This window comes from Meleagris gallopavo, chromosome 26, assembly GCF_905368555.1.
Source record: "Meleagris gallopavo chromosome 26, MGAL_WU_HG_1.1, whole genome shotgun sequence".
In the NCBI taxonomy this organism is placed as follows: domain Eukaryota; kingdom Metazoa; phylum Chordata; class Aves; order Galliformes; family Phasianidae; genus Meleagris; species Meleagris gallopavo.
The window spans coordinates 2,828,479-2,853,231 of record NC_139429.1 but is presented as its reverse complement, the minus strand read 5'-3'; the positions used below and the strand labels follow the sequence as shown (position 1 = coordinate 2,853,231).

The 24,753-nt window shown below is 44.4% G+C and overlaps 2 protein-coding genes across 4 annotated transcripts in view; both read right to left on the bottom strand.

Annotated features, from left to right (window-relative positions):
* Positions 1-294, bottom strand: part of LOC104914348 (uncharacterized) — a 28,119-nt gene extending 27,825 nt beyond the window's left edge. For all 3 annotated transcript variants that reach the window (XR_014879709.1, XM_085209371.1, XM_031556870.2), the window contains exon 1: positions 2-294. Coding sequence is in view for 2 of the 3 variants with exons in the window: in XM_085209371.1 (XP_085065497.1) it covers positions 2-248 (247 nt within the window). In the remaining variant the exon portion in view is untranslated. The remainder of the gene's footprint in view (position 1) is intronic.
* On the bottom strand, positions 294-23,261 carry LOC116216193 (uncharacterized). The gene is made up of 33 exons (XM_085209063.1): positions 23,204-23,261; positions 22,694-22,811; positions 21,881-21,968; positions 21,243-21,431; positions 20,785-20,893; positions 18,984-19,094; positions 15,134-15,326; positions 14,670-14,806; positions 13,892-14,116; positions 13,156-13,297; positions 12,736-12,859; positions 11,461-11,652; positions 11,174-11,311; positions 10,679-10,861; positions 10,381-10,575; positions 9,779-9,927; positions 8,476-8,644; positions 7,755-7,889; positions 7,513-7,656; positions 7,222-7,423; positions 6,992-7,132; positions 6,321-6,503; positions 5,875-5,946; positions 5,445-5,571; positions 5,049-5,188; positions 4,200-4,403; positions 3,689-3,838; positions 3,171-3,350; positions 2,511-2,627; positions 1,954-2,103; positions 1,134-1,349; positions 568-672; positions 294-473 (listed from the first exon to the last, which is right to left on the bottom strand). The coding sequence occupies exons 1-33, from the start codon at positions 23,259-23,261 to the stop codon at positions 313-315; spliced, it is 4,947 nt and encodes a 1,648-aa protein (XP_085065189.1). The 3' UTR covers positions 294-312.
* Between the last annotated feature and the right edge of the window lie 1,492 nt (positions 23,262-24,753).

The following is a 24,753-nucleotide window of genomic DNA, read 5'->3' as shown; positions in this document are numbered from 1 at the left end:
CCCTGGGGACATGGCTCTGGTTGCTCACCAGGGACACAGTATTCACCCTCTGGGCAAGCATGGCACTTCTCTCCATGGGTCTGTGGCATGTAGGAGCCAGCAGGACACGGTTCTGGACTCTTGGATCCAAGAGGGCAAAAGTGACCCAGGGGACACGGAGCTCCTGAGAGTCCATCAGTGGGCACTGGGGTCTGGGCCCTACTGACACAGTAATACCTGCAGCAGCAAATACAGGAACACACTCTCATTGTTTCAAGAGGGTTAAGACGACTTTTTGTAGAACATCTCTCCTTCCAGACTACACAGATGTGTTCAATCTTCTACTTGCCCTGGGCTGCAGTGGCCTGTGGGGGCTCTCTGTCCAGAGCTGTTGCAATAGTGCCCTCCAGGACAAGGCTGGCAGTCCTGCAAACTCCTCCTGCCTTCACTGCCAGACCAGGTGCCAGGAGGACACTTTAAAGGATGTGGTGCACCTGGCAAAATAAGTTACACCGGAAAGAAGAAACGTCACCTCATATTTTATTTTATATAGAAAATGAAAAGCTATGCTTCAGTGAAGTACATTACCTTCTGGACAGTAATGACCAGGAGGACAAGGAAATCCTGATTCTCCATCTTGAGGATTTCTTACCCGGGCACCAATTCTGCACCAAAATCCCTCAGCACAGTCTCCTAGAAAATAGAATAATACACAAAAAGCACACAATGGGTGCATAAATATAAATTTCTGAATACAGATTGGAATACAGGCCACGACAAGGTGCTTCATCACTGCATACTCCACAAATTAATGATGAAATGGCCAAGAAGGGGAGAAGCTGCTTCTTACTGGAAGTGCAGATCTGGTAACAGATGACAAACTGACAGTTCCTAAACAGAAGCACTTAGCTCAGACCAAGCACTGCCTCTGTGTTTGGGCAAAGTACTTCAGCACACATTTTGACTTCTGCAGTACAACTCTCCATTCTTGCATAGAAAAAGAGAGATTTTTTCTTTTCAGAAAGTTCTCAACAAGTAACAGATCATCTTAGCAGAGAAAAGAACCCTACTGTCCTTACTTCAATCTCTGGCAGCAGCCAACAGCTGTCAGCAGGACTCCAGTTGTTGTGAACAGATGCAGAACAGCACTATACCTGTGGGGGCAGCAAGTCCAGAGAATTCACAGTATTTTCCTGGCGGGCAGCTTTGACATTCTTTGACAGTTTTCAGTTTTTGCCTTGGGCCAAACGTTCCCACTGGACAGCTGTACTGAGTGCTCCTCTTTGTCCCTGGTGGGCAGTAAAAGCCTTGAGGGCAGGGGTAAAGGGTAAAATCAGTAACTGGCCTTTGCTGGTTGTCACAGTAATAGCCTGCAGAGGAGACAGAGGGGAAAGACAAATTAGTCACTGAGATGTACTAGGCATGAGCTGCTGCTCCTTGGAAGTGAAGGCTCCTAACAGGTTCTCCCAGGCCAACCAAGCACCTCACTGCCCACTTGAGAAATGAATCTATTGCTGACCTTAACTTACTATTGATCAGAACTACAACTCCGCTGGGACAAATCCACAGTGGTGCTCATAAGAAGGGAATTGAACACCTAGTGATCTTCAAAACACAGGACAAAAGCTGTGGGTGGTATGGGGAAACACGTAGGGATGCAGCATTGAGCTCTGCTTCCTTCCAGTTACTGAAACTTGTCAAGGATTACTTTCTCACTGGCTATCAGAGTTTTCCCTTGATGGTATTTCAGTTGTTCAGACAAAATACAGAGAAGTCACCGCTTCTGCTTTTATGTCAGAGTTGCCTGAACCTCTATAACAGCCTTTTCACACAGAGCCAGAAATTATCTTCTGGACAAGAGAAGAAAACCAGGCAGTGAGTTTCCAAACTTTCACCCATAAGAAAGCTCAAGAGCCAGAAACAGGCAGGCAGCTCCTGTACAAAGGGTGCAGAGCAGTCAGTGAAATCCCTCACCTTCCCAGCACTCTCCAGTGGGGGCACTGAGACCAGGACCCTCGCAGTAGAAGCCAGAGGGACAAGGTTGGCACTCAGAAAGTGATCTCCTCCCTTGCAGGCTGGAGAAGGTGCCAGCTGGGCACAGCTTGGGTTCTGCTGACCCTGCAGCTGTGAGAAGAGAAACAAGGTAGAAAGAAATGAATAGTGAAAGAACAAATATTGTTGCATTTGGGGGCTGAATGAGTGCAGGGCAGCATGGAAAGGGCAGCAGTGGAATCTTATTTTCACTCAAAGGTCAAGTAGTGCTGCATGGAAGAGGACAGATATTAACTTTATTTTGTAATGGTTAATGGAGGTGAAGCTAAACACATCCTGAAGACAGACAGCTTCAAACAATGAGACAAATATGTCCCTGCTTTCAGAGTATGGGTAAGCAACCAGGAGAAGAATCTGGGACTCGGGGCACCCTGATCAAAGCCCAGCAAGTTGTCCATCACACTCTCAGAATCACCCATCAGGATTCCAGATATTAAATGCCAAGGAATTGCTGTCACTGACTGATGCTGGATACTTACTGCAGTAAGTCCCCTCAGGGCAGATATTCCCAGTCACATCATCTGTTGGATTAGGGAGAACTGCTCCACCTTTACAGTAAAACCCAGCAGTACATTCCCCACTAGGCATAGACAGACCTGGAAGACAGAGAGGGTAAAGGCAACCCAAGCACGAAAACAAAGGAAGAAAAGCAGGAGAAAAACCAACTTGGAGCTTCCCTCAGGGTGAACACGACAAGCTAATACCTGAGCCCCATTCTGTGCCAGCCCAGAGAGACACCAAAGACATCTTGCAAACACCACTGCAGCTCTATGAATGTATCAGGATAAAAACAGATCACATTTAACACACCAAAAGAATACCGAAAGGACAAAAAAGAAACAGAAGAAAATGAATCAGCAGACTGTATCCCAGTGTCTGCAGGCTCTGCAGATTCAGAGAATATAGAGGAATCTGACAGAGGACCTTGACCCTCTGTATCTACAAACCTATACAGATGCATTCACACTGTTCCTCTAAGGATGGGAACATGGCCACAGAAGCTTAAGGATACACAAAAAACTCTGGGCAAAGTTGAGTTTATCACCTGCAATTAGAACTTAGCTTTAGGTCTTCTACTGAGTTCCTAAGTAAACAAGTATGTCTGTATTTCAGGTCTCTTTTCAAAAACAGACGCTGACCTGAAGCATTGCAGTAAAACCCAGGACGGCAGGGAAGAGGCTCTGGGCTTCCTCGAGGGCAATAGAAACCAGCTATGCACTTCCCTCCAGTAGCAGTAGCTGGGCAGAGGCAGTTGGCACTGGTGTAGTTATCCAGGTCAAAAGGCTGTGAGGTCCAAGCAGCAGAGATGCAAAACCAGCCTGAAAACGAGTGCATATAATGATCCTTTTGCACCACATCAACCAAGATGGTCTCACAACCCTGAGTTCAGTACTATTGCTATACGGCTCAATTCTCCAGCCAAAACAGGCTGTGAATTGCAGACAGATTACTGTTCATGGCTACCAGATACATCCTACATGAATTCTGCACCCATATGAAAGCCAAGTGCCTTCCCAGGGTGCCTTCAGTGGTACTACACCACTACTGACCTACAGCCAGCCAAGTGACTCAAGCAAACAGGGAGGCTGATGGATGCATCCTAAGACATTTCCTCTACGTGCCGTGCACTACAGCAGCCAAACAGATCCAGACTCACCTGCATCACACTTGCCTGATGGAGCTGTCAAGTTCTCCTTCCCACAGTAATGCCCAGTTGGGCAGGGCAAGCAGCTATCCAAGCTCTGTGCCATGGAATCAGGGTTAAAGTAGCCCCGGGGACAGGGAAACTCAGTAGCAAACCTGGTTCCTTTGAAATAAGAGAGAATCTTTCACAGATTATAATATCTTGGCCATTAATCCCACAGCCTTACCTCATGTTTCTAAGGATTCTATGATTCTATGTCATACTGTCGCCAATTTATATCAGTGCTGACTTTCACAATGCACAGCTTGGCCTTTGCAGCTGTGACAACCTCCGTGCACTGCTTAATATACCAAGGAGAGGCTTAAATGACAGCCTTGCCTATGGTGTAAGAGCTTGGGTGCTTCTACACTGAAGAACCAGATTGACCCCTGAAGCTTTATTTCACAGGGACCACTTCCTGCCTTTAAAAAGAAGATATTTCAGCCTGGTCAATGGATGACCTCATCCCCTGTGTCCATCTCACCTTTAGGGCAGTAAAAGCCAGCTGGGCAAGGATTCACACTGTAGCTGGTAGTATTTTCTGGGCAGTAGTACCCTGCAGCACAAGGGAAGCATGCAGCTTGTCTGGTAAGGTTGTTATAAGTCCCTGCAAGGCAGGCTAAGGGAAAGCTGGCTCCTTCTGGGCAGAAATGGCTCACAGGACAGGGGCCTCCTGCCTCCCACACACCTAGAACACAAAAGTACAAAACAAAGCAAAAAAAAAAAAAAGGGAGCTCCTGAGCAAGGGACAACACCAACAGATGGAGCTAACTGATGAGGATCTCCTCTGTTATCTCTTCCGGGATCTTACAGACCAAAAGGGGCCACAACACAGAATCTAAAATGACTACAGTATCTCAGCTTTGGAGTTATTCAGTGCTGTGTCACCTTGTGCTCTTCCTCCTTGCTTCAAAGGAAAAGCCACAGTGAACCGTATTTTTGCACATCAGCTTTCTAAGCATTTAGCTGAATTCTGGAGAATATTTAGTTGTCCATTAAGGACCTGGAATTCTTCTCTAAGAAACTGTTATTTCTTATGCACAATAAAGCGATAAGTGGGAATCAGGCCGCTTGCATTGTATGCTGGTAGCCAGAACCCTCCCAGTGTTCAATGAAAGTGTCTCATTCAGTAACACAGGCTGGTGGACTGACTACTTTTTTATCCTTGGAGTGTATGCACTCCAATAGCACCAACAAAACTAATTCAGTTGCTTTAATGACTAAGAAGCAGCAGAAGCAGGAGTACTGGTGGAAAAGGAGGCATTTTTTAAAGCTGTCTTGTTGCCAAGACACAAGCAGGTGAAGACACTGATGTTCACACAGTACAACTCACCAGGTGGTGATGGAGAGGAAGCTCCAGCCAGGCAGTAGAACCCAGCTGAGCAGCGCCCTGAGGGTGCTGTGAGGGCAGCAGAGCTGCAGTAATGGCCAGATGGGCATGCCATGCAGCTGGATTCCTGCCACATGTATGGCCTGTGGAGAGACATAAGCAGGCTTTTTGTTGGCAAGGGTACAAGTTCAGCAGGAAGACCCTCGATGCTTACATCCCTGGCCAAGTGAAAACAACCATGAGGCTTTCATAATCAGTGCAAGGATGTGTTTAATGAGCACTACTGAGTTGCACCTTAAGGGGGTGAAGGACTCCGTAGGCAAGTAAGGAAGGCACCAGATAGTCAGCAGTAGGGACAGAAGGATAAAACAAAAAGGAAAAGCAAATGCAGAAGCTTACCTGTCTGAGTAAGTGCCCACAGGGCACTGCTGTGGGATACTTGTGCCAGCTGGACAGAAGTGTCCAGGTGGGCATGGGCCACCAGAGCTGGTGTTCGTGGCTCCATCAGGGTTTGGGACACTTGCTCCTACATCAAGAAGATAAACCTAAGGTTTCCTGAATGATATGGGCTGCTATTTGTAGGCCAGTTTGTTCCACACACTTAAAGAATAATTTCCGTAGCTGGAAGAGAATAACTGCTTCTTTTCCCAAGTCCTTCTACTGGCCTCAGAAAGCAGGTTTTTGATTAGACATTCCTTAGGGCTATCCTGGCACACTCTGCAGGAAAAGCCAGGGAGAGATTGCACACAATGTCTAAAACTGTTCCTAAAGACAACAGCTTTCTAATTTTTCACTTCTCCTTGGCCCTTGTGAGCATTACATTTGATACCTGCTGTGCAGAAGAACCCTGGCCAGCAGGGACCACTTGGAGAGGAGAGTCCCCAGTCTCCACAGAACATTCCTGGAAGACCACAAAGGGAAAAGAGTATCAGTACAAAACAGGAGAGCTGGTGTGCTGCACATACTGATTGGAAGACAAAGAGTGAGGCTTTGAGAGAGCTGATCCCTCAACATTAGCAGTCCAGTTCAAATCACACTCCTCTGGGAAACCCCAAGTGTAAAACCAAACCCATTTTCCTACAAAGGATAAAAAAAAGCCACCAAATTCAGCTTACTAGGGGACAATACCAGTAGTACAAGGAATCTACTTTGGGTATTATTATATTTGCCTTTCCAAGTGGAAAAATATCTCAGTAGATTAAGAGAAGAGATATGCAGAGATCACCCTCTGATCTGCTCCACGTAGACCACGAGCGTACTCAGCCATCTCCTCACCTGCAGGGCACTTCTGGCACCTCTCAGCCTGGCTGAGTTCGTAAGAGGGGTTGAAAGTCCCAGGGGGACAGGGATAAAAACTGATTCCCGTTCCCTGAGGGCAATAGAAGCCAGGAGGGCAGCGGCGTCGCAGTCCTTTAGGACAGTGGAACCCAGCAGGACATGGAACACATTTGTCTTGACCTACAGAGGAAATAAGTCATGAACTGGAAGAAGACGCCGCACAGACAACTTTCTTCTACCAAGCTGTGCACTTAAAGCAGCAGCAGATGCAACAGTTATTCTGCAAGCCCTCTGGGAATGACTGGTGAGATCCATCCAGCAAGTTTCTCAAATCCACTCCAGCCCGAGTCTCAGTAACCTCACATCACACCGGTAGGTGGCAGGCAGAACAGTGAGGAAATTGGGTTAATAGCTCGCTTAGTGTCACTGCTACAACCCCATTTGACCTGCGTGCTATGGGGGTGAATTGTATTCTCCGTGTGACACCAGAGGAATAAAAGGAAGGAAAAAAAACACAACCAAGAATCCTTCCTCTGTCCCAAGGAAAATACTGAGTGCTTGTAATAGTTAGTAGTATCAACTGCTATTCCTGGATGCAGACAAAAAAAACAGGATTTGCTTCTAGCTTTCCCAAGCCACACTGAGGCTGCAAAGATCCAATTCCTGACCTGTTGCATTGCTGTATTCACCACTGGGGCAGGGAGAAGGAGCTGATGAACCTGCAGGGCAGAAATGTCCTCGAGGACAGATACCTCCAGTGACACCATCCTCTGGCTTTGCAGTCTTTGCCCCTCCTGTGCAGTAGTAGCCTTGAAGAAGAAAGCATACAAGTCTTCCCTGTCATGCAAAAAATCCCCCTGAATTTCTAAGTAGCTAAAAAGTTCTGGTTTTGTCTCACCTTGTGCACAAAGTCCTACGGGAGCATCTTGGCCAGACATACTGCAGAAGAACCCAGGGGCACAAGGAAGACACCAAGTGGCATCCTGGGCTCCCCTCTGGCCATTCCAGGTGCCAGCAGGACATGCCATCTCTTTCGGGTGTCCTGTGCCAGCAGGACAGTAATATCCTGGTTGACAGAGATCTCCAAACGAAAGGCCCACCTGAAGCAAAGGAAATGAGATTGATGCAGCCCATGAAGTCTTTCGTAGTGCCTAATGGTCTGCAGCAATACAAGGTATTGGGTACTCACAGGTGAGGAGCTGCTGGATCCTTGGCTGCAGTAATATCCAGGCTGGCAAGGTCCTTCTGGCTCAGTCAGACCTGCCATGCTGCAGTACCTGCCTGCTGGGCAGGGCTTACATGAACCTGCCCCAAGCACATCTGTATACATTCCCTGCACAGAAACAGAGAACTAGTGAATACCCTACTCCAAGGGACTGGAAACCTTCTGAAAACTACTATTTAAAAAACACAACGATGTTGGATTCTTACCACTGGACAAGGGAGAGGCAAGGAACTTCCACCCAAGCAAAAATGCCCCTTTGGACAAGGCTGGGCTTCAGCCAGGCCTATCTCATTGCAGAATGTTCCCTCTGGACAGTCTCTGCAGTGAGACTGACCACGGTCCTAAAAAAGGGGATGTAAGAAAGAACTTGGTGGATGCGCAGTGATATTGCTTACAACGTGAACAAAGCAGCTTTGCACCTTCTACCAGCTCCCAGACACTGCTGCAAAATAAACAACCTGAATCATTAGAACAGCAGTCCGAAAACCAAAAGATTTGTGGCATCTGAATAGCACCCTGTGTCAGTAAAGCAGCAGTAGACACAGTCCTTATCTAACATGGCAGCAAAGGGCTGCACAACTATGCACGTGGCAATTCACCTACGCTAGAGTAAAGCTTCCTCAACCCACTGCTAAATTGGCACTACACAAAATTTAGGAAAAATTGCCTGATTAGCTTCAAGGAACCAGGCTGAACTGGTGGATCTGGTGTTCCATCCCCAACCTTTCTAGCTCCGCACAGTTCTGCTGCTACAAGGCAGAAGCAAGGATGGGAATGATTGCCCAGCTTACCAGAAAACCCAAGTCTCTTTTTTTTTTTTTTAAGCTATCTACTTATGGCCACTTCACAAATGACTATTCACACCCTTGTACAATGGCTCTAAGATGCTTGTGGGGTCATCAGAGTGCATACTACTCTAATACTCACAGGCTGGAAGCTGCCAAGAGGACACGGCTCTGGCTTGAAAGCTCCTGCTGAGGAATAATGCCCTTCCATGACCACATGCTGAAGAGCACTTTTGGCACCTCCTGTACAGTAGTATCCAGGCTCACATGGTCCTGAGGGAGCTCGGGTATTTGTCCCATCACAATAAAGGCTTTGCGTGGTGGGGAGAAAAATAAAGATCTTGGGTGGCAATAGTTTGTCACTGGTTAGCACAGTGCCCATACAAAAAAATCCCCCTCAGTCTACCTGGGATCTCACAGAGACCTCATTCCTGATCACTTACAGGCCTTGAAAGGAAGTTACAGAGCACATACATCACTTCTCATGCATCCTTTTTAGAGACCAGGTACAGCAGCTTTAACCTGGAAAGAATTTCCCCCTGTACATTCACAAAGCTGCATCTGCATATTTGTGTGATCTGAATAAAGATCACACAAACACCCAAATGTTGGTTTTCTTCAAGTCTTTGCATCTTTGGACTAGAAATATACAGGTGTTAATAGAAAAGCAGGAACTCTGAGGGCATTCCCTTCAGCTTTTAGACAGAATATGAATTCCAGAGCTGTCTCATGCTAGATTTTTCTTGCCTACATCTTCAGGGAAAAGAGGGAGTGAAAAAGCAGAAGGGAAAAAAAAAAAAAAAAAAACAGGAAAATTTGGATTCTCTCAGCTCATTGGACTCCACCCCACGGAGACCTACAACTCCATCCCAGGAAAGCACAAAAATTACAGCTCTTGTGCTGCCCAGACCCAGAGGATCTTCCATCCTCTGTCACAGCAGCATGAAGATAAAGCCACCTGAAAGGCACACTGCTCGTCATTAACAATCTGCATGCATTTCGTGGAGAGGTGAAAGCCAATGCTAAATCCACATCTCTTCTTTCAGAATCAGATATATAATCCTGGCATCATTAAGAGGAATGTAATACAGTGGTGAGTTATATAATCTGCTAATACAAAAAGGACTATCCAAACAGTACTAATGAGAATGTTTAAGCAAGAGTTGCTAGGTCAGGCCATCCAGCACTACAGACATAATGAGTCTTGATAGATGCTAGTGAACAGCAAATGCTGGGGGGGGCAACTCGGTTCAAGTTCTTTATTGTAAATCATCTAATACAGGTATATAGCATTGGAGAGTGCTGGCAGCACATTTGCTGGGATCAGAAGGAACTGCAAAAGGGCTGGAGGTAAAGCTGTGCTGTTTGGGCAACAAATGTAAGGTTTAAAAGGTCCTTTTGCAGTGAGACAGAACTGAGCCATAATCAGCAAACAGCACACTCACCCAGGTGGGCAGTCCAAGCACTGACCAAGGCTTCTCAGCCCACTCACATTGCTGTAGGTTCCTGGAGGGCAGGGGATGGGTAAAGGGGACCCAGGTGGGCAGTATGCCCCTGCAGGGCACACATCTCCTGTCACACCATCTGTAGGCAACTGCAATTGAAAAAGGCATCACGTAAGAAAGGAGAAAACTGGGTTAAAACACTAAAGGCATCATACTGATTTGGGCTCAAGGCAACACCAAAGAGAAAAACAGAGACTTTCACTGCTGTACAGTGAACAGATAATGCCTCTTTAAGGGGAATGTAGTAAACACACAAAGAAGAAATAAGGATGACCTTTTTCAAACTGGCAATCCCACTGTGATTCACTCCCACTGAACTTTTCACCTGGATATTCAACCTAGCTACATTTTTAGTTAAGGTGATGGCAGTGTTTCGAGGGGAAAGCTATAAAATGGTTATGCTCCCTTGGAGGGCAGCAGAATGGCCCTCCTGCTATAAACTCGGATGAGAGCAGTGCAAAACTGCAGCTCTTGAAGTCACTGGGTCAAAAACACCCCACCACAATGTAACAGGAATAGGTAAGGAGAAAAGCTTGACTTACTGCAGTAAGAGCCCTGCCCTGGCAGTAGAACCCAGCCTTGCAGGGACCACTTGGTCCAGTCTGCCCTGGAGCAGCACAGTAGAAACCACGGCCACATGGGCTGCATTCTGATGGTCCAGACAGTCCCTTTTTGTTACTGTAAGTTCCCTCTGGGCAGGGCTCAGGTTTAGAGCTGCCTTCACCACAATAAAAGCCCTGCAAGACAATGTCAGCTTAATACAGCATTCAGGACTCTTTTATTTAACAGATCCCCCACATATAGCATCTTCTATAAGATAACCACTGAAAAACAACTCACTACTGGGCAAGCTTTGGGCTCTGTCATGGCAGGAGAGTCACAATAGTACCCAGCTGGACACGGTTTGCACCTGTCTTCATCCTCTGCACTGGAATTATCCCAGAAGAATCCAGGGGTGCAGGGGAAGGAGAAAGGGAATCCAGTTCCTGGAGGGCAGTTGAAGCCAAGTGGACAATCTCCAGTCTAGAAAGCAAAAAAGACAGCGAGTGTAGCTTTGTCATTCTTCTCTGGTAGGGAAGTGAGATATGTTAAGGTTCAGCAAAGAAAGATCCAAACTTCATCAACAATTTGAATAACCTGAAAGTTTTACTGCAAGAAAATGGTGCAGAAAAAGAGGAGAAAAAAAGGGAATTCATAATCTCGTTAGCAAAATTGATAGACAGAAGGCACTGACAGACAAAAGGCAAAGGAAAGACAGAAAATATGTATTAAGTAGGTTTCATTCACAGTCACAGCCTCTGCAAAAAACGTTGGGAGAAGCTGGGCTATGCTTACAGGATGGGGAATTCCTGAAGGCTCAGCCCCAGCTCTGTAGCAGTACTTCCCTGCAGGGCACAGTGAGCATTCCTCAGCACTGCTGAGTCCCTTCTGTTTACCATAGGTCCCATTGGGGCAAGGCTTTGCATCTGAACCCTTGAAATGAAATCAAAAAACAGGTCTTACACAAACTGCCACATCCCATACGGCCCACATGCAACAGATGAAGCTACAAGAATATTCCTTTCCAATTAGTGGGAACGTACACAGAAAAGCAGCCCAAAGGCTAAAACAGATGCACTCACGGTATCTCCCTGGGGACAGTAGAAGCCTCTTGGGCAGGAGTTTGCATTGGCCTCTGGAGCAACAGCCTGTCCTTCTGGGCATCTGAGACCAGCTGGGCAAATCATAGCCAGCAGCATCACCTCCCGGCTGGTGTGCTCACTAGCACAGTAATGTCCAACAGAGCACGGCAAGCAGGAGGCAGAACCTTGGTCCTACAACATGGAATGATGTCCCTTTAAAAATTCCATCTAATCTAAACCTATAAACAACAATCCGCAGGTAATTCAGTGTATTTGTTCACCCTGCAGGCAAGAGAGCTTGGCCATATGAAGCAGGCCCTGTGCTTCCTGTGGGTTATCCATGTGAAAGGCTCTGGGCCTCAAACCAGTCAGTCCAACACCTTTTGCCAGCATAACAGAGAAAAATAAACACATTCCCTCGACACACTCAACTGCAAAGTGCATGTGAGAGATAATCAAGGTCCATTTGACATAGGCAAGTAAATCCCCATTCATCGTTTATCTCGCTTCCAATCTTAATGAATGGTTCTAGTGGTAACCACAAAATTTGCACTGTGATAAAAAAAATAGCCTGGACAGAAACTGACATGTTATTTCCTCTTCAATAGTGAAATCTAACAATTATCATTAAAATTACTCATTATAGTTTAGGGGCAGAGAAATGAGTCTCAGCTCCATTTTGTGAAAAGCTGTTGTGCCATCCACCATTCCCTTCTGGAGCTCCATCTCACTGTTTTACCTTCCACAGCCAAATGATTGCTTAACTGCAACCCAATACTTCATTCAGAGCATGAACTAAATATGGGTGTTTGCTCTGCCATTCCCCTGCAATGCTTACGCCAACAATGAAAACTAAAACAAATCACCCAAATGCAAAGTGTCTATCCAACAGCACACTGCCAGGTGATGGATGAAGGGGTTAGATTGCTAATGCAAGCCTCAGAAGTGGGAGTGACTGCAAGGAGAACATTGCATGTGAGGCACTTCCAGCATCCTGTCTGGAGCAGTGCCAAGCCTGATCATTCAGAAACACGAGAAACATTCCCAATGCATTTTCTAGACTAGCACTTTCATTATTTAAAGGGTCAAGCACAGGTGAACAATATTGTTTAAAGCATTGTATCAATCTCCTCAAATACCCAGACTCATAATGCAAGAAGATTGCCTCGTTCCAATGCCTCCTTTGAGGGGTACATCCTTTAGCTCCCCTTTTTACCAAGATCCACTGTTCAATGTAAGTTGAACAGATGCTAAGATAAAATTATTGCTGCTTACTGAGAAGTTGCCAGCACCACATGTACGAGGTGTAACAGTGCCAAGGTTGGGGCAGTAGTACCCTCCAGGGCAAGGGACGCAGTCTGCAGCCACTCTTGCACCATGTTCCACACGGTAAGTTCCTCTATGGGAGAAAAGACAACAGTAGAAAGAGTCACCAATGGTAGCAAAGTGACGAAGAAAATCACAGTGTGTTTCTGGTTTGCATTTTTAGCCTCTCATAGGGAGGATTTCTACTATTTCTGGAGGGAAGAAACTGTGTGATACAGAGAAAAACCCTCCTGGACTGGCAGCAAGAAGCAAGGTGTTTACAAATTCATTTCATTTCTGGTGCAGAACGATACTACTTATAAAAAGTGTTCTGAAACACTCACGTGGATCAGAGACCCACAGCTTTATCAGCACATGCAGTGTACTTACACTGGGCAAAGAAGTGGCTTGGAGGTCCCACTGGGGCAGAACGCCCCGGCAGGGCAGGCTGTACAATCTTCCACTCTGCTGTTTCCCAGCCTGGTGCCATACGTTCCTGCAGGGCAGGGGTACTGTGTGCCTCTCCACGTACCTTCCCCCCCAAAAAAAGAGCAAAGAATCACCTTAATTCTTATTAAAGTTTTAAAAAGAGAAAGTAATATAATGCCCTTGGTTCTTTGTTGTTGTTAAGTACTTACATGAGTTATACGTAACCATATACTTTCATGCACGTAAGTAAATATATGTGTGTATATATTTATACACACATATATACTGAATGTATACATATACATGTATGTGTGTAAATATATATACACATATATGTATGTATATAAATCACTGACCACAGCTCTGAGCACAAACCAGGAAATATTTTTTAAAAATTCACGGTTTAGCAAACGTTGCCCAATCTTTGCAGGAAGAATTTAGGATTGTATTCGTACCAGACACTTAATTAGGCATCTTAATTCTTTGGAAATGAAGGGAGAGGAATTGACGATGCTGATACGCCCAGTTCAAACAGTACAAGTTTAAAGTATTCACTGTACAGAACAACCAACTACACACTGAAATGCTTTGGTGCAAATAAAGTCAGCACATGGCTTTATTAGTTTATCAGAGTCCACAGCATTTCTAAAGACAGAAATAATGGAAATTCCTTTCATTTCTGGCTAAAACTTCCTACCTTGAGGGCAGTAGTGCCCTGAGCTGCACATGCCAGAAGGGACATGAGATCCTCCCACACAAAACCAGCCTGCAGGGCACAGCAAGCACTCCTCTGCTGATTTCAGCCTTGTCCTATTGCTCCAGGTGCCTGGAGCACACTTGTGCTGCACCGCATGCTTTGTGCCTGCTGGACAGTAGTGACCAACTGGACATAGAGCAGGAGGCTTCTGTCTTCCCCCTGTTCCTGTAAACATAAAGAGATGACGTGTAGCCTACTATGCAGCACATTGGCTTCAGACAATCTAATTCCCCTGGTCTGTTTTCAGCTCTGGAAGACGCTGCATCAAGTCTTTTCTTTTTGCATCTTTCCTCCATTCAAAATGAGATAATTACTTCCTCTGTTGACAAGAGCTTGTCACAGAACTGGCTACTAAAGCAATTATTTCCAGCCTTGAGAACCCTGCAGGGTGCCTGTGTCCAAACCTGACAGACATTAAATTGAAGAGGCCATCAACATGCAAAATATTTGGATACTGTAAAAAATGTCTGCTTCCATTTCATTAAGTGAAAGCAGTAATATCAATAATATCTACAATAGGTATCATCAAGGGAAAAACCTCAGGTCAGAATTAAACTCAACCTGTTCAGAATGTACAGCAGTCTCTGCAGTAACACCAAACCCTACAACTGACATCTTTTTCCCCATTTACATCACTGACTACTCAATGATCTGCTCTCAATAACTGGGGGTATAAAGCACCAAAGAACACCATTCACTCTGCCATAAAACCATGTACCTCTAACACAGAAATATCCAGCAGGACACGTCTCACACTGGGACTTATCAAAGAGGTCAAAGCCATTGCCAACTGTTCCTGGAGGACAGGCATTGCTGGGAAGATGTGGGCTGGATGATCCTACTGGGCACACGTACCTAAAATAAGACAGCAGGTTGGTCAGGGCCAATAGTTCAATGCAAGAGGGAGGTAAACTCTGAGCCCAGCCAATGTAACGTGATAAATAGTACAACTGGAAAAAAAAAAAAAAAGCAGCCACATCTGCTGTACTTCAGAAAATTCCTTTACCAACACAGCCCACATCAGAGAGATTTACCAGAAACTATATAAAACCTCAACATTCCAGAAGAATCTCTATACAAAAAACAAACAAACAAAACAACCCAAAGAACCAATGATACCACAATGGAGATGAACTATACATACAGACATATAGGAACGCACAGAAAACAAGCAAGGCTTACCCTGGTAAGCACTCAGAGTCAGGCTGGGCTAATCCAGCCTGGGTGCAAGCTCTTCCTGCTGGGCAGGCTCTGCAGTCAGTGGCTTCATCCTGTCCTTGGAGAGGATTGTATGTACCTGGCTGGCATGGTGCTGGGTGACTTGCTCCCTCAGGACAGAAATACCCAGCAGGACACTTCAAACACAATCCATTTCCTAAAGAGAAAGAAGGTATTTAGAGTCCCAAAGGGAGCATGACTTGCTGATAAAACAGAGTCCTACAAAATGTGATGCCTTTACTATCACCTCCAGCAAGAAAGCATAATGGAAGTTTATTCATAACAGCAATGAAGTTAGTGCAAAGCCAGAAGGTGGTGGTATTGGATTAGCTGATTATTACTGTGACTGAGTGGCTCCTGGAAGCAGTAGAACCATCTGGACTATGTCAGTAATAAGAGAAGTAAGACACATTGAAAAGCAAACACATCAGCCTGAAAACACACTCTGATGGAGGTAGATTTAATAACCTCAGTCGTACAGGAGCCTGGGGTTTCCACGAAAGCTGGGCTGCTTCCATGTTTGTACTCTGAATATTGAGAGAATTGAATGAGTTTCACAGACTGGACATGAACTCAATAAAAATGAATGGATACCTCCTGGAATGGCAGCCACCTGAGCATCTCTAAAATCACGTCTGCTAAGACATGCCTGAACTGCAACTTAAAGGGAACACTGGCAAGACCAATAGGTAGTGAAACAACGCTTCCTTGCGGGTTTTGTCACATTCACAAAGTGCATTTCATGACAGGATGTCCCCAGACGTTTAACTTAGAGAAAAGGAAACACATTTAGCACAAGAATACCTACTATCCACTGAGTCAAAGCTGCCAAGTGCACAAAGCAAATACAGTGATACTGGCTGTGAAGGGAATGCGATGGCTCAGTGATATTGATGCTCCCAAGAACACTTCCAGGTTGAACCCCATGGAAGGCTAAGTACTTCCCACTGACTGTGCTGTGCTGCAGGCAGGGAACACAAACTGAGACCACCATATGACTCAAACTATTTTCCAGCATGTCAGAGCTAATTCTTAAGCCCCCTGTTTGTTTTGTATACAGCACTGTGTCACCTTTGCACCTAAGTTTTCCTTAGGAGTGTTGACAACATCATTATAGAATGTACCACAGGCATAGGATATCAGCTTACATTATTAAACTGGAAGTGTTTTTGAACTTGTATCTCCTTTACATCTTCTACAGTGTTTGCTCAGGTGCCATTGGCCCTGTCTCTTGAATTTGGCTGTCTTGATGAGATGCCAGGTTTGTTCCTCGCTGCTCCACATAAATGCAATTCTGCTTTTAATTTCAGAAGTGGGTGGAAAGCAGCAATTTCCTAGCCTTAGCTGGTGAGCAAAAAACTCATTCAACAGTCAAGATGCTTTAGCAGCTGAGTCATTCGCTAGAAAAGGAGTGATCAAATAGAAAAATATGGGGGCTTGAATTAAAAGAGATAATTATTTCCTCAGCACACGTACCTCTCTGAGGCACAGGGCACAGTAAATGTGAAGGGAGATCGAGCAACCACACTCCAGGTTTCCACTCCTGGCAGTGCACCTGGTGATTTGTGCCCATGGACAAAACATTCTGGACTTGGGCCAAAGCTTGCTTTAATAATGGACTTCATCCTCCGAATCTCTCCAACACTATTTTCCCATTTGTACAGCAGCATTAAGAACAGAGCAGCATTTTTATACTGTTGAAAGAGACCCTGAGGTACTCCAAGATGTTCAAAATCAGAGTTAGCCTAAGAAACATATGAGTATTGCAGGGGAAGCCTTGTGCCTAGGTCCTTGCAAACACATCAGAATGTCACCTGTGGTTTCTACAGCTTCTGAAAGTATAAATTGCAGTGCTTATTTATTGCTAAAATAAAATAAAGTTCTGACTAATCTGTAGTGCAATTTCACCTTGCTGCAAAAATGAGCTGAGATTATTTTGATTGATTCATATGCATACAAATGGAGCATCTCTTTCAAAAATGGAAGACATTCTGTCAACTTTACCACATTACTCCGTAACAGACCTGCTGGATGACACTGAGCACATAAGATTGCTTTTTAATTATTTCTGTTGAAAGTACAATTACCAGCTCTTTATTTACTGGAGCTTCTTAGAAATTTCTGCATAGGGTAGATATGTAAGTGCTATGGTCCACATCCACACAAGGAGTTCAGTGAAGTGGACAGTAAACGTCTGTGGATGCAGCAGCTCTGTAGACCTACTCTGAGCTTTAGTTCTGCTAATAACAGGACTCTTGAAGGTCACGTTTTAATATGGGATGGATTTCTATTTAAGATAAGTCCATCTGGTTGCTGATTCTGCCACCTGTGCCTTTTACAGAACATAAAGCTGCACGATATCCTTCAGGTTTGGCACCAAAAGGCAAAAAGGATCAGACCCTAAAAATCCCCATTCCAGCTCTGTCAGCTTGAAACTTTATACTGAGATAGCAAAAAACTTTCATCAATGCTTTATAAATTGCCAGCCACCAACAGTTCCCTGGATTGGGCCCCCAGTCCTCATGCTGCACACATATTCATGTCCTCTCTTTCACAGGTTCATGCAGTCCATTCCATTAAAAACAGATTTCTTTCACTTAGAGATGTCATTCATTAGGACTTCTGTCATGACAATTGTCATGACAGAGGCTGCTGGCTGCATCTCTAATCTCCTGTTCTAACAGATGTCACTGGTGAATAAAATAAAACTGTTTATTAACGGAGAGTCCTGCAGGAGTGACCTCAGTGCAAGAGGACTGCAGAAATATGGACAGCACTCTGCATGCATTGCCACCAGATATCCAGTGGGATCCAGCCAGCTGAGTGACAGCTGTGGACCTCTCCTCATGTTCACACGTCGAGAAAAAGAAACTCCTAACTGTGACCTGCTTGCTGGAGAGCTTAGCTTTGACACAGCAGATTGAATCAAGCTAACCTCCAATTTCCCATGCAGCACTGTACACACAGTGACTCACGTGCACAGTGCTCGTCCTGCATGCTGCCAAGGCACATATGCTGTCTCTTCTCCCCTTTAAATTAACTAGTTTAAAAGGAGCTCTATGCCAAATGCTCTATTTTTTTGTAAGCCCCCTGCACCAGCAGAAATTATTCCATAGTGGCCCAACTACAACCTGAGTGCCTGGAGAGAAGGGTTATATTTACTATGCCATTTTTTTCTCCCCTTCTCTTCCTCTCTCCAACCATAACACCTACTGTCTCACCTTGATTCCTTCAGTGGCATATTTCTCTCCAAAACCTCTCTGAACAGGCAGACTCTGAAACCCTTTCAGTCTCTAAGCTAGAAAGGATGCTGCAAACCTGGCTGTTGCTGTCCTACATGTGAAAGGTTAACTTTACAGCTTGGATACCTCTAGATAAACTGTCTTTAGTTTTGACAAATGCGGTAGCCCCAGGGATTCACTCATCCTACTGAGTAGATGAGGGCAGTGGTTGCACAGTGCCAGCTGAGCAATAAAAAGACAGTGCTACTGACAATAAATAAAGCTCTCCCACATGCAGGACACAGTTTATTTGCAGCCTCTCTCAACAGGCTTTTGTTTTTCATTGTTAATCTCTTCCCAAGAAATTACAACCCAAACATATTGTATTTTGTAAAATACTAATTATTAATTGATGCTACACTGCCAGTCTGATTTGTAGGAGATTCCATGTTCCTTTCATCCAGCTCTAGCGTAGCCTTAAAGAGAACCTAGCAAATAAGCATTGTAGCCATCACCCCTTCATAAACACGTACTTCACACTGTGATTTAGAGCAAGAATTATCACTCCCACTGCAAAATATTATGACACACACCAGGTAGGGGCAAGGAGCTGCTGCTGGGCATGAGAATCTCCTCTTTGGGTTTGTAGCTCCCTGCTGGGCATGGAGGAGGAGTGTCTGTAAGGCTGTCTGCACAGAAGTGACCTACAGAAAAGAACACAGCATATAGTTTAGAAACAACATTCTAGAACAACTCACTTAAAACCCTCCTGCCAGTTGAACACTCAGTGATGAAATGCTCATGCCCAGCTAGAATGAATTACTTGTTCCTAAGTAAGATTTTGTAAGACTAGATATCAAATGCTTTACTAAACTCCAGATGGATTATCTGAAGAGCGTTAAAAAAAAAAAATGGATTTAACTGTGCAATAAAACTGCCACTGCTATGTTGAAATATATTGCTATGTATCAGCACAGCAATGACACTTCATTCACACGCACGCAACACTTAAGTACACAGATTATATATAATTAAAGTCAGTCAAACTGTGCAAAAGAACGCTGAGAATCCTCAAGCCTCTCTGGCTTGTGATGGTATTGAAGCTCCTTACCATCTTTGCAAGTAGTCTGGATCATTTACTCTGATTTACAAGAGCTGATGGAAAACATGCCCATTAGAACACACAGGTCTAATTTTAACACCAAAACATTGAATTTCAGCATTGGATACACAACATGTATTTACCTCATCGATCACCTATTGAGAGATTTTCACTTGCTTTCTCCAGGTTCTGCTGCTGATAGACTTTAGCTGAAATCTGACCTCAGCCTTTCGTTGATCTTGTGTTGTAAACAATAATACATAGCAAATCTGTCACTGTGAAATCCATGCACTGACATGCCCACAGCACTTATTCTAGTAAGCATGGTCTATAAATGGTTCCTTAAGTCCAAAGAACACAGCATTTCCTGGATTATTATTATATTTAGTGGAGCCAGGATAAGTTCCCTGACTCTCTATGTGACACCATAAATAATTAAGTATTATATGATACACACACAAAGACATCATCACTTCCCCCGTACAGCTTGCGTACAACAGATTACTAATTTGCTACATTTTCATACACAATCTCAGGCACAGGAAATACAGCAAATTCCTCTATTTTGTCATGTGTATTATTATAGCTGGATCTAATAAATTACTGAGGTTTTGGTTTAGCATGATCTCTGTAGCTATTCTATTTCTCCATCTACTAGGAGCAAAGTATCCAAAAGTATTGGAGCTCTTCATTATTTAATAAAAAGGATTCTAATTACAGATGTAAGAATCAAGTTACTAGGTTCAGTGACTCTGCAGGAGGCACCTGGAGCTGCTCATTAAACACTTCATCTTCACATGCAAGACAGGTCTTAGAGGGGAGGGGATGGCTTGGTAGGACTGCAGATTGTGAACGGCATCCCTGTAGTGACATTAAATATTCCTTTGCAAAATCACAGCTACACCAGGCTCTCCCTGTCAGCCCATATTTCTTGGGTTCTGTTGGGTAGAAAATGTGAATTAAAACAGAAAACTGATTTTCTGTGCAGGGAATTATCAGTAATAGCACCACTACCTGCAGCACTAAATATTTCCTATTACCAAGCACTGCAAAAAAGGAATTTGTGTGGGAGCCCTTGAGGGTGTACCAAAGCCCCATGCTTTTCACAGGAAAAGATCCCAACAGAAAGCTAACTTTAGGCTAGGAAATCCTCAGCAGATTTGTACTCACTGTCTAGAATGTATAAAGGACATGACAGATTTTAACGTTGAAGAGGACTCTTTCTGGTTACAGGTAGTCTCCTTCAATTTCTGTCTTAATGACTAAAGACGATGCTCATGAGATGCACTCACCTGCTGGACAGGGCAGGCACATCAGCACGTCTTCAGCTGAGACAGAACCACGGGCATACGTAACACAGTGAGTGTGGCTTGGATCTGGCTCCTGCCCAGCCAAACAATGCTAAGGGGAAGAAACAGAAGCACATACCAATGGGCTCAATGGGCCTCTGATGCCCAAAGCAATGTCCAAAGGAGACCCAAGGCAGGACATGAACCAGTACTGCACTCTTTCTTGTGCTTCCTTCTTGCCAGCATTCTCTCAGATCTATCCTCCAGGATTAATTTCCAGAAAGAAACTCACTCCAAGCTCCTTTGGGTCCTCAGCCGAGGGTTTTAACGGAAAGCAGAAGATCTGAGCACTTATAACCTCAAATTTTAGATAAGAAACGTGCATCCTGACAATACATTCATGTTCAGGCCCCACCTGTCAGAAAAGTTGACCTTGAAAAATAACGTGCTTGGTTTTGTACCTGCCTGCTCCTTCCATCTGGGCAGACATGGTTCTCTGGACATCCCAGGCACTCTGACTCTCCCTCTGGAGAATACTGTCCAGGACTGCAGCTCCTCTGCACACCACTATGTGGATCACACGAATAGCCATCTGGGCATGCACGACATCCAGCTCCACTCTCTAGGCTGAGATAACCTTCAGGACAGACCTGCAGTGTAATCACAAGCAGCATCAGAGCCAGAGAAACGTATTCTTTTCATGACCACGTGCAGCTCAAATGTTAGAGAAAAAGGATCTTGGATCATTTTCAAGATCCGGCCTCCACACCATGGAGAGCTCACAGATTCACAGAATGCTTCACAGAACTCTTCCACAAACTCTTCAGTTTATGGAATTCCCAGAGAGTTCCCAACATGTACTTTTCACCATCATTACTGTAAAGAATGAATCAAGGCAGTGCTGCTGTCTACGTGCATGGCTTACTGTGAGCAAAAACAAAGCCAAGTATCATTTCTTTCCCAAAAAATCTCAAACCAAACTTAAAAATCTGGGTTTGAAGCTTGGAATGAGATGATTCAAGATACGTGGCAGCAAATGTAGAGATGTGGAAAATACTACTTCCACCTGTCTGCTTTCCTTCCCTGCTCATCTGCTTACCTGACAGGCTGTGATGTCCACCTGAGCTGTAAGTTCATTGGCTGTTCCCAGTGGGCATTTCCTTGGAGCTTTTTGACCCCCAGGGCAACTGGAACAAAAATAATGAGAGTTTTAAAACCAATCTCTTCCACTTCCGCCTCCTAAAAGCCAATATGGTGTTGTGCAGCTACAAGACCACCCCCATCTACTCAAAGAATGATGAATTCAAATCAGATCATTCCAGAACCTCAAAGGGAGCCAACACATTTTTAGTCTTCCAGGAGAGAAGATGCAATGCTTGGACTGCACATCCACAGGCAGAATTTGCAGCAGGAGAGCTAGCAACCCAAACTTAGAGTTCAAGTCGACCTGTCTTTTGCAATCTTGGCCTGAGATTTACCTGACAACTCTGAGATGGCCACCACCACTTGCATCTGAATGAGCCAGGTGTGGCAGAGAAAGCAGCCTTCATGTTTTTCTCCTGAGGAAGGTAGAGTGCATTCTACCACAAGTCAATGACACTGTTGTTTAGGATGGCTTTCCAACTGGAATGTGGTTTTGTCAAGCTGACACTTCCCAGGAAGAACTGATTGCAAGGGGAGCTGTGAATGTTCCAATCACTGCCGAAAGCCCCAGAAAGCACCTCTGATCCAAAGACAGCGGTCTCCATGGTCAGCTGATTATTTCTATGAGAAACTAGCACCACACTTTGTATATTACAAGACAGCTCTCCGAATTTTTTCAGCCTAACAGAATGCTGCAAATGCCCAGAAGTTTAACTTGCTTATTTGCAAGAGCAGAAGCACGGAGAGAGAGGGAAGGAAGGAGACTTACTAGAAGCCTGTAGGACATTCCAAGCAGTTGCCAGCTGTGTAGTAATGTCCCTGCTTGCAGTCTATGAGACACTGGCTCTGGCAGTCTACATTGCTCTCTGGTGAGGGAGAGGAGGTCCCTATAAGAAAGCAGAAGAAAATACACCTCATTTATTCTATTTTTATTTATTCATTTCTTTGTCAGAGTAAGCTGTCTGTTCTGCACTCAAATGAGCATCTTTGTGTTGTTACCTGAAAACTGTCACATTTGATTCTGTCTTGTGTTTTAAAAAATTAGCTCTTCTCGGTGAAAGCATCCCCCCTTCTCTGCCTGTTTCCTCCCATGAATTAATTTAAAAAACAAAAACAAAAACCACCCATGGTTCTGAAAGAACTGCAGCCAGACTCAAGAGTTTCTAACCAGAACAAGCTAAACAACTGTCATCTCTAATGCCTTACAGCCTTCAGAAGGTAACAGTGTCAGCACTAATACAACAACAAGTCTGTCTGAATAAGAAAGTAATCCACTCACCTGTCAGGAAGATCCTAAGGCTACAGAATAAGATCAGCCAACTCAAAGCATTAGCCATGGGGGCTGGTAAACAATTGTTAAAGAAATGCTCAGATGTTATGTTGAAAACATTTCTTGAACATCTGGTGCTGTCTTTGCTGAAGCCCAATGTAACCAAATCCCTCTCACGTAATCACTTTCCAATAGAGCCTGGAGTGAAATGAACACCATGCAGCAGAAAGATGGCTCAAGAGGTAAAACAGTGGAAAATACCCTATGGTGCCAGTGCTAAAAAGAGAGAAAACTCATTTAAACAAGAGATAATGTATACCTTCCAAGCATGACATGGGCAGGGAGATTGAAAGTCTCTTTGTCATCATCTCGCATGTCTGGCTGGCTGCTCAGAAAGATAACCCCACAGGGTCACAAAGTTATTCTTCAGTGTCTACATGAAATATTTCCTTCTTGCAAACTGTTTGTTCTGCAATGTCAGGTTCTTCCTGGAATTTGAAAAAGCCAAGTGAATTCTTCCTGAAACTCCATTCTCCCCTGTAACGTACACTGTCTTCTAGCTAAGTTTTCCTGTTCCGAGAAATACCCTTTGATGAAACACAAAACTAAACTTTGTGAAAGCACTGGCAGTGCTGGGGAGCAAAGAGAACTTACAGCTCTACAGCAAGAGCAAAACAAGCAGAACATATCCCGAAGCAATTTCATGCACATTCTACTTCAGAGCAGCCTTGTTTTTAAAAAAGTGTTCTCCTACTTTTAGAAGTAACATAAAAAATTCAAGATTCAGCACCTGCTCCAGTGAAAACTGCAAAGAGATCCTTTTCTCCCTTTAAATCACAATATCTTCTCTTTGCTTCTAGAACCTCCTGGAAGCCCAATACTACTGAGGGCTTTGGAAACAGATTGATTACTGGCAAGAGAAGGAAAAATACTCTTCTGTCTTCCAAGTTTCATGCTGATGCATGCCAGAATGAGGCTGCCTGTAGGTTCACATGGAATTATTGGGGAGCCCTTTTGTCAAAAAAGTTTTAAAAGATGGTAATAAACTAACCAGAAGCCCTAATCATGGTGGGAGAACATCCACAAACAGGGCTCACGCCTGTCTTTCTAACTAGCAAAGCACCATCTGTTGCACTTTATAAAGTCTTTAATTAAGCTCCTCCAGTACAACTCAGATATGTCTGTTTCTTCCTATTCTACAAACAATTCCTGGAAATCTCTGCAATTATCTTATATTACAGACAAGAATTGCCAATTAAAACCTAATCAACACAGTGTAAAGGCAGGCACCAGGCCAAGTGCTTCTAATTTTCTTCCTATTTTTGACCTGCTTGCCCCTTGCACTTCAGAAAGTTCAGAGAAAACAGAAGATGCAATAGAAGGCAGAAAAGGAGAGAAAATTGGGAAGACTCACATTGCTTCATTTTCACTTCCCTAATTAACTGTGGAATTCTTGGATTCATGCACAGGTAACTCACAGGTCACAACCACTGCAAGACAAAGGAAAAGAATGCATCTGCTGCATGGCTGATGGCTCGTTTGGGGGATGGAACACAAAC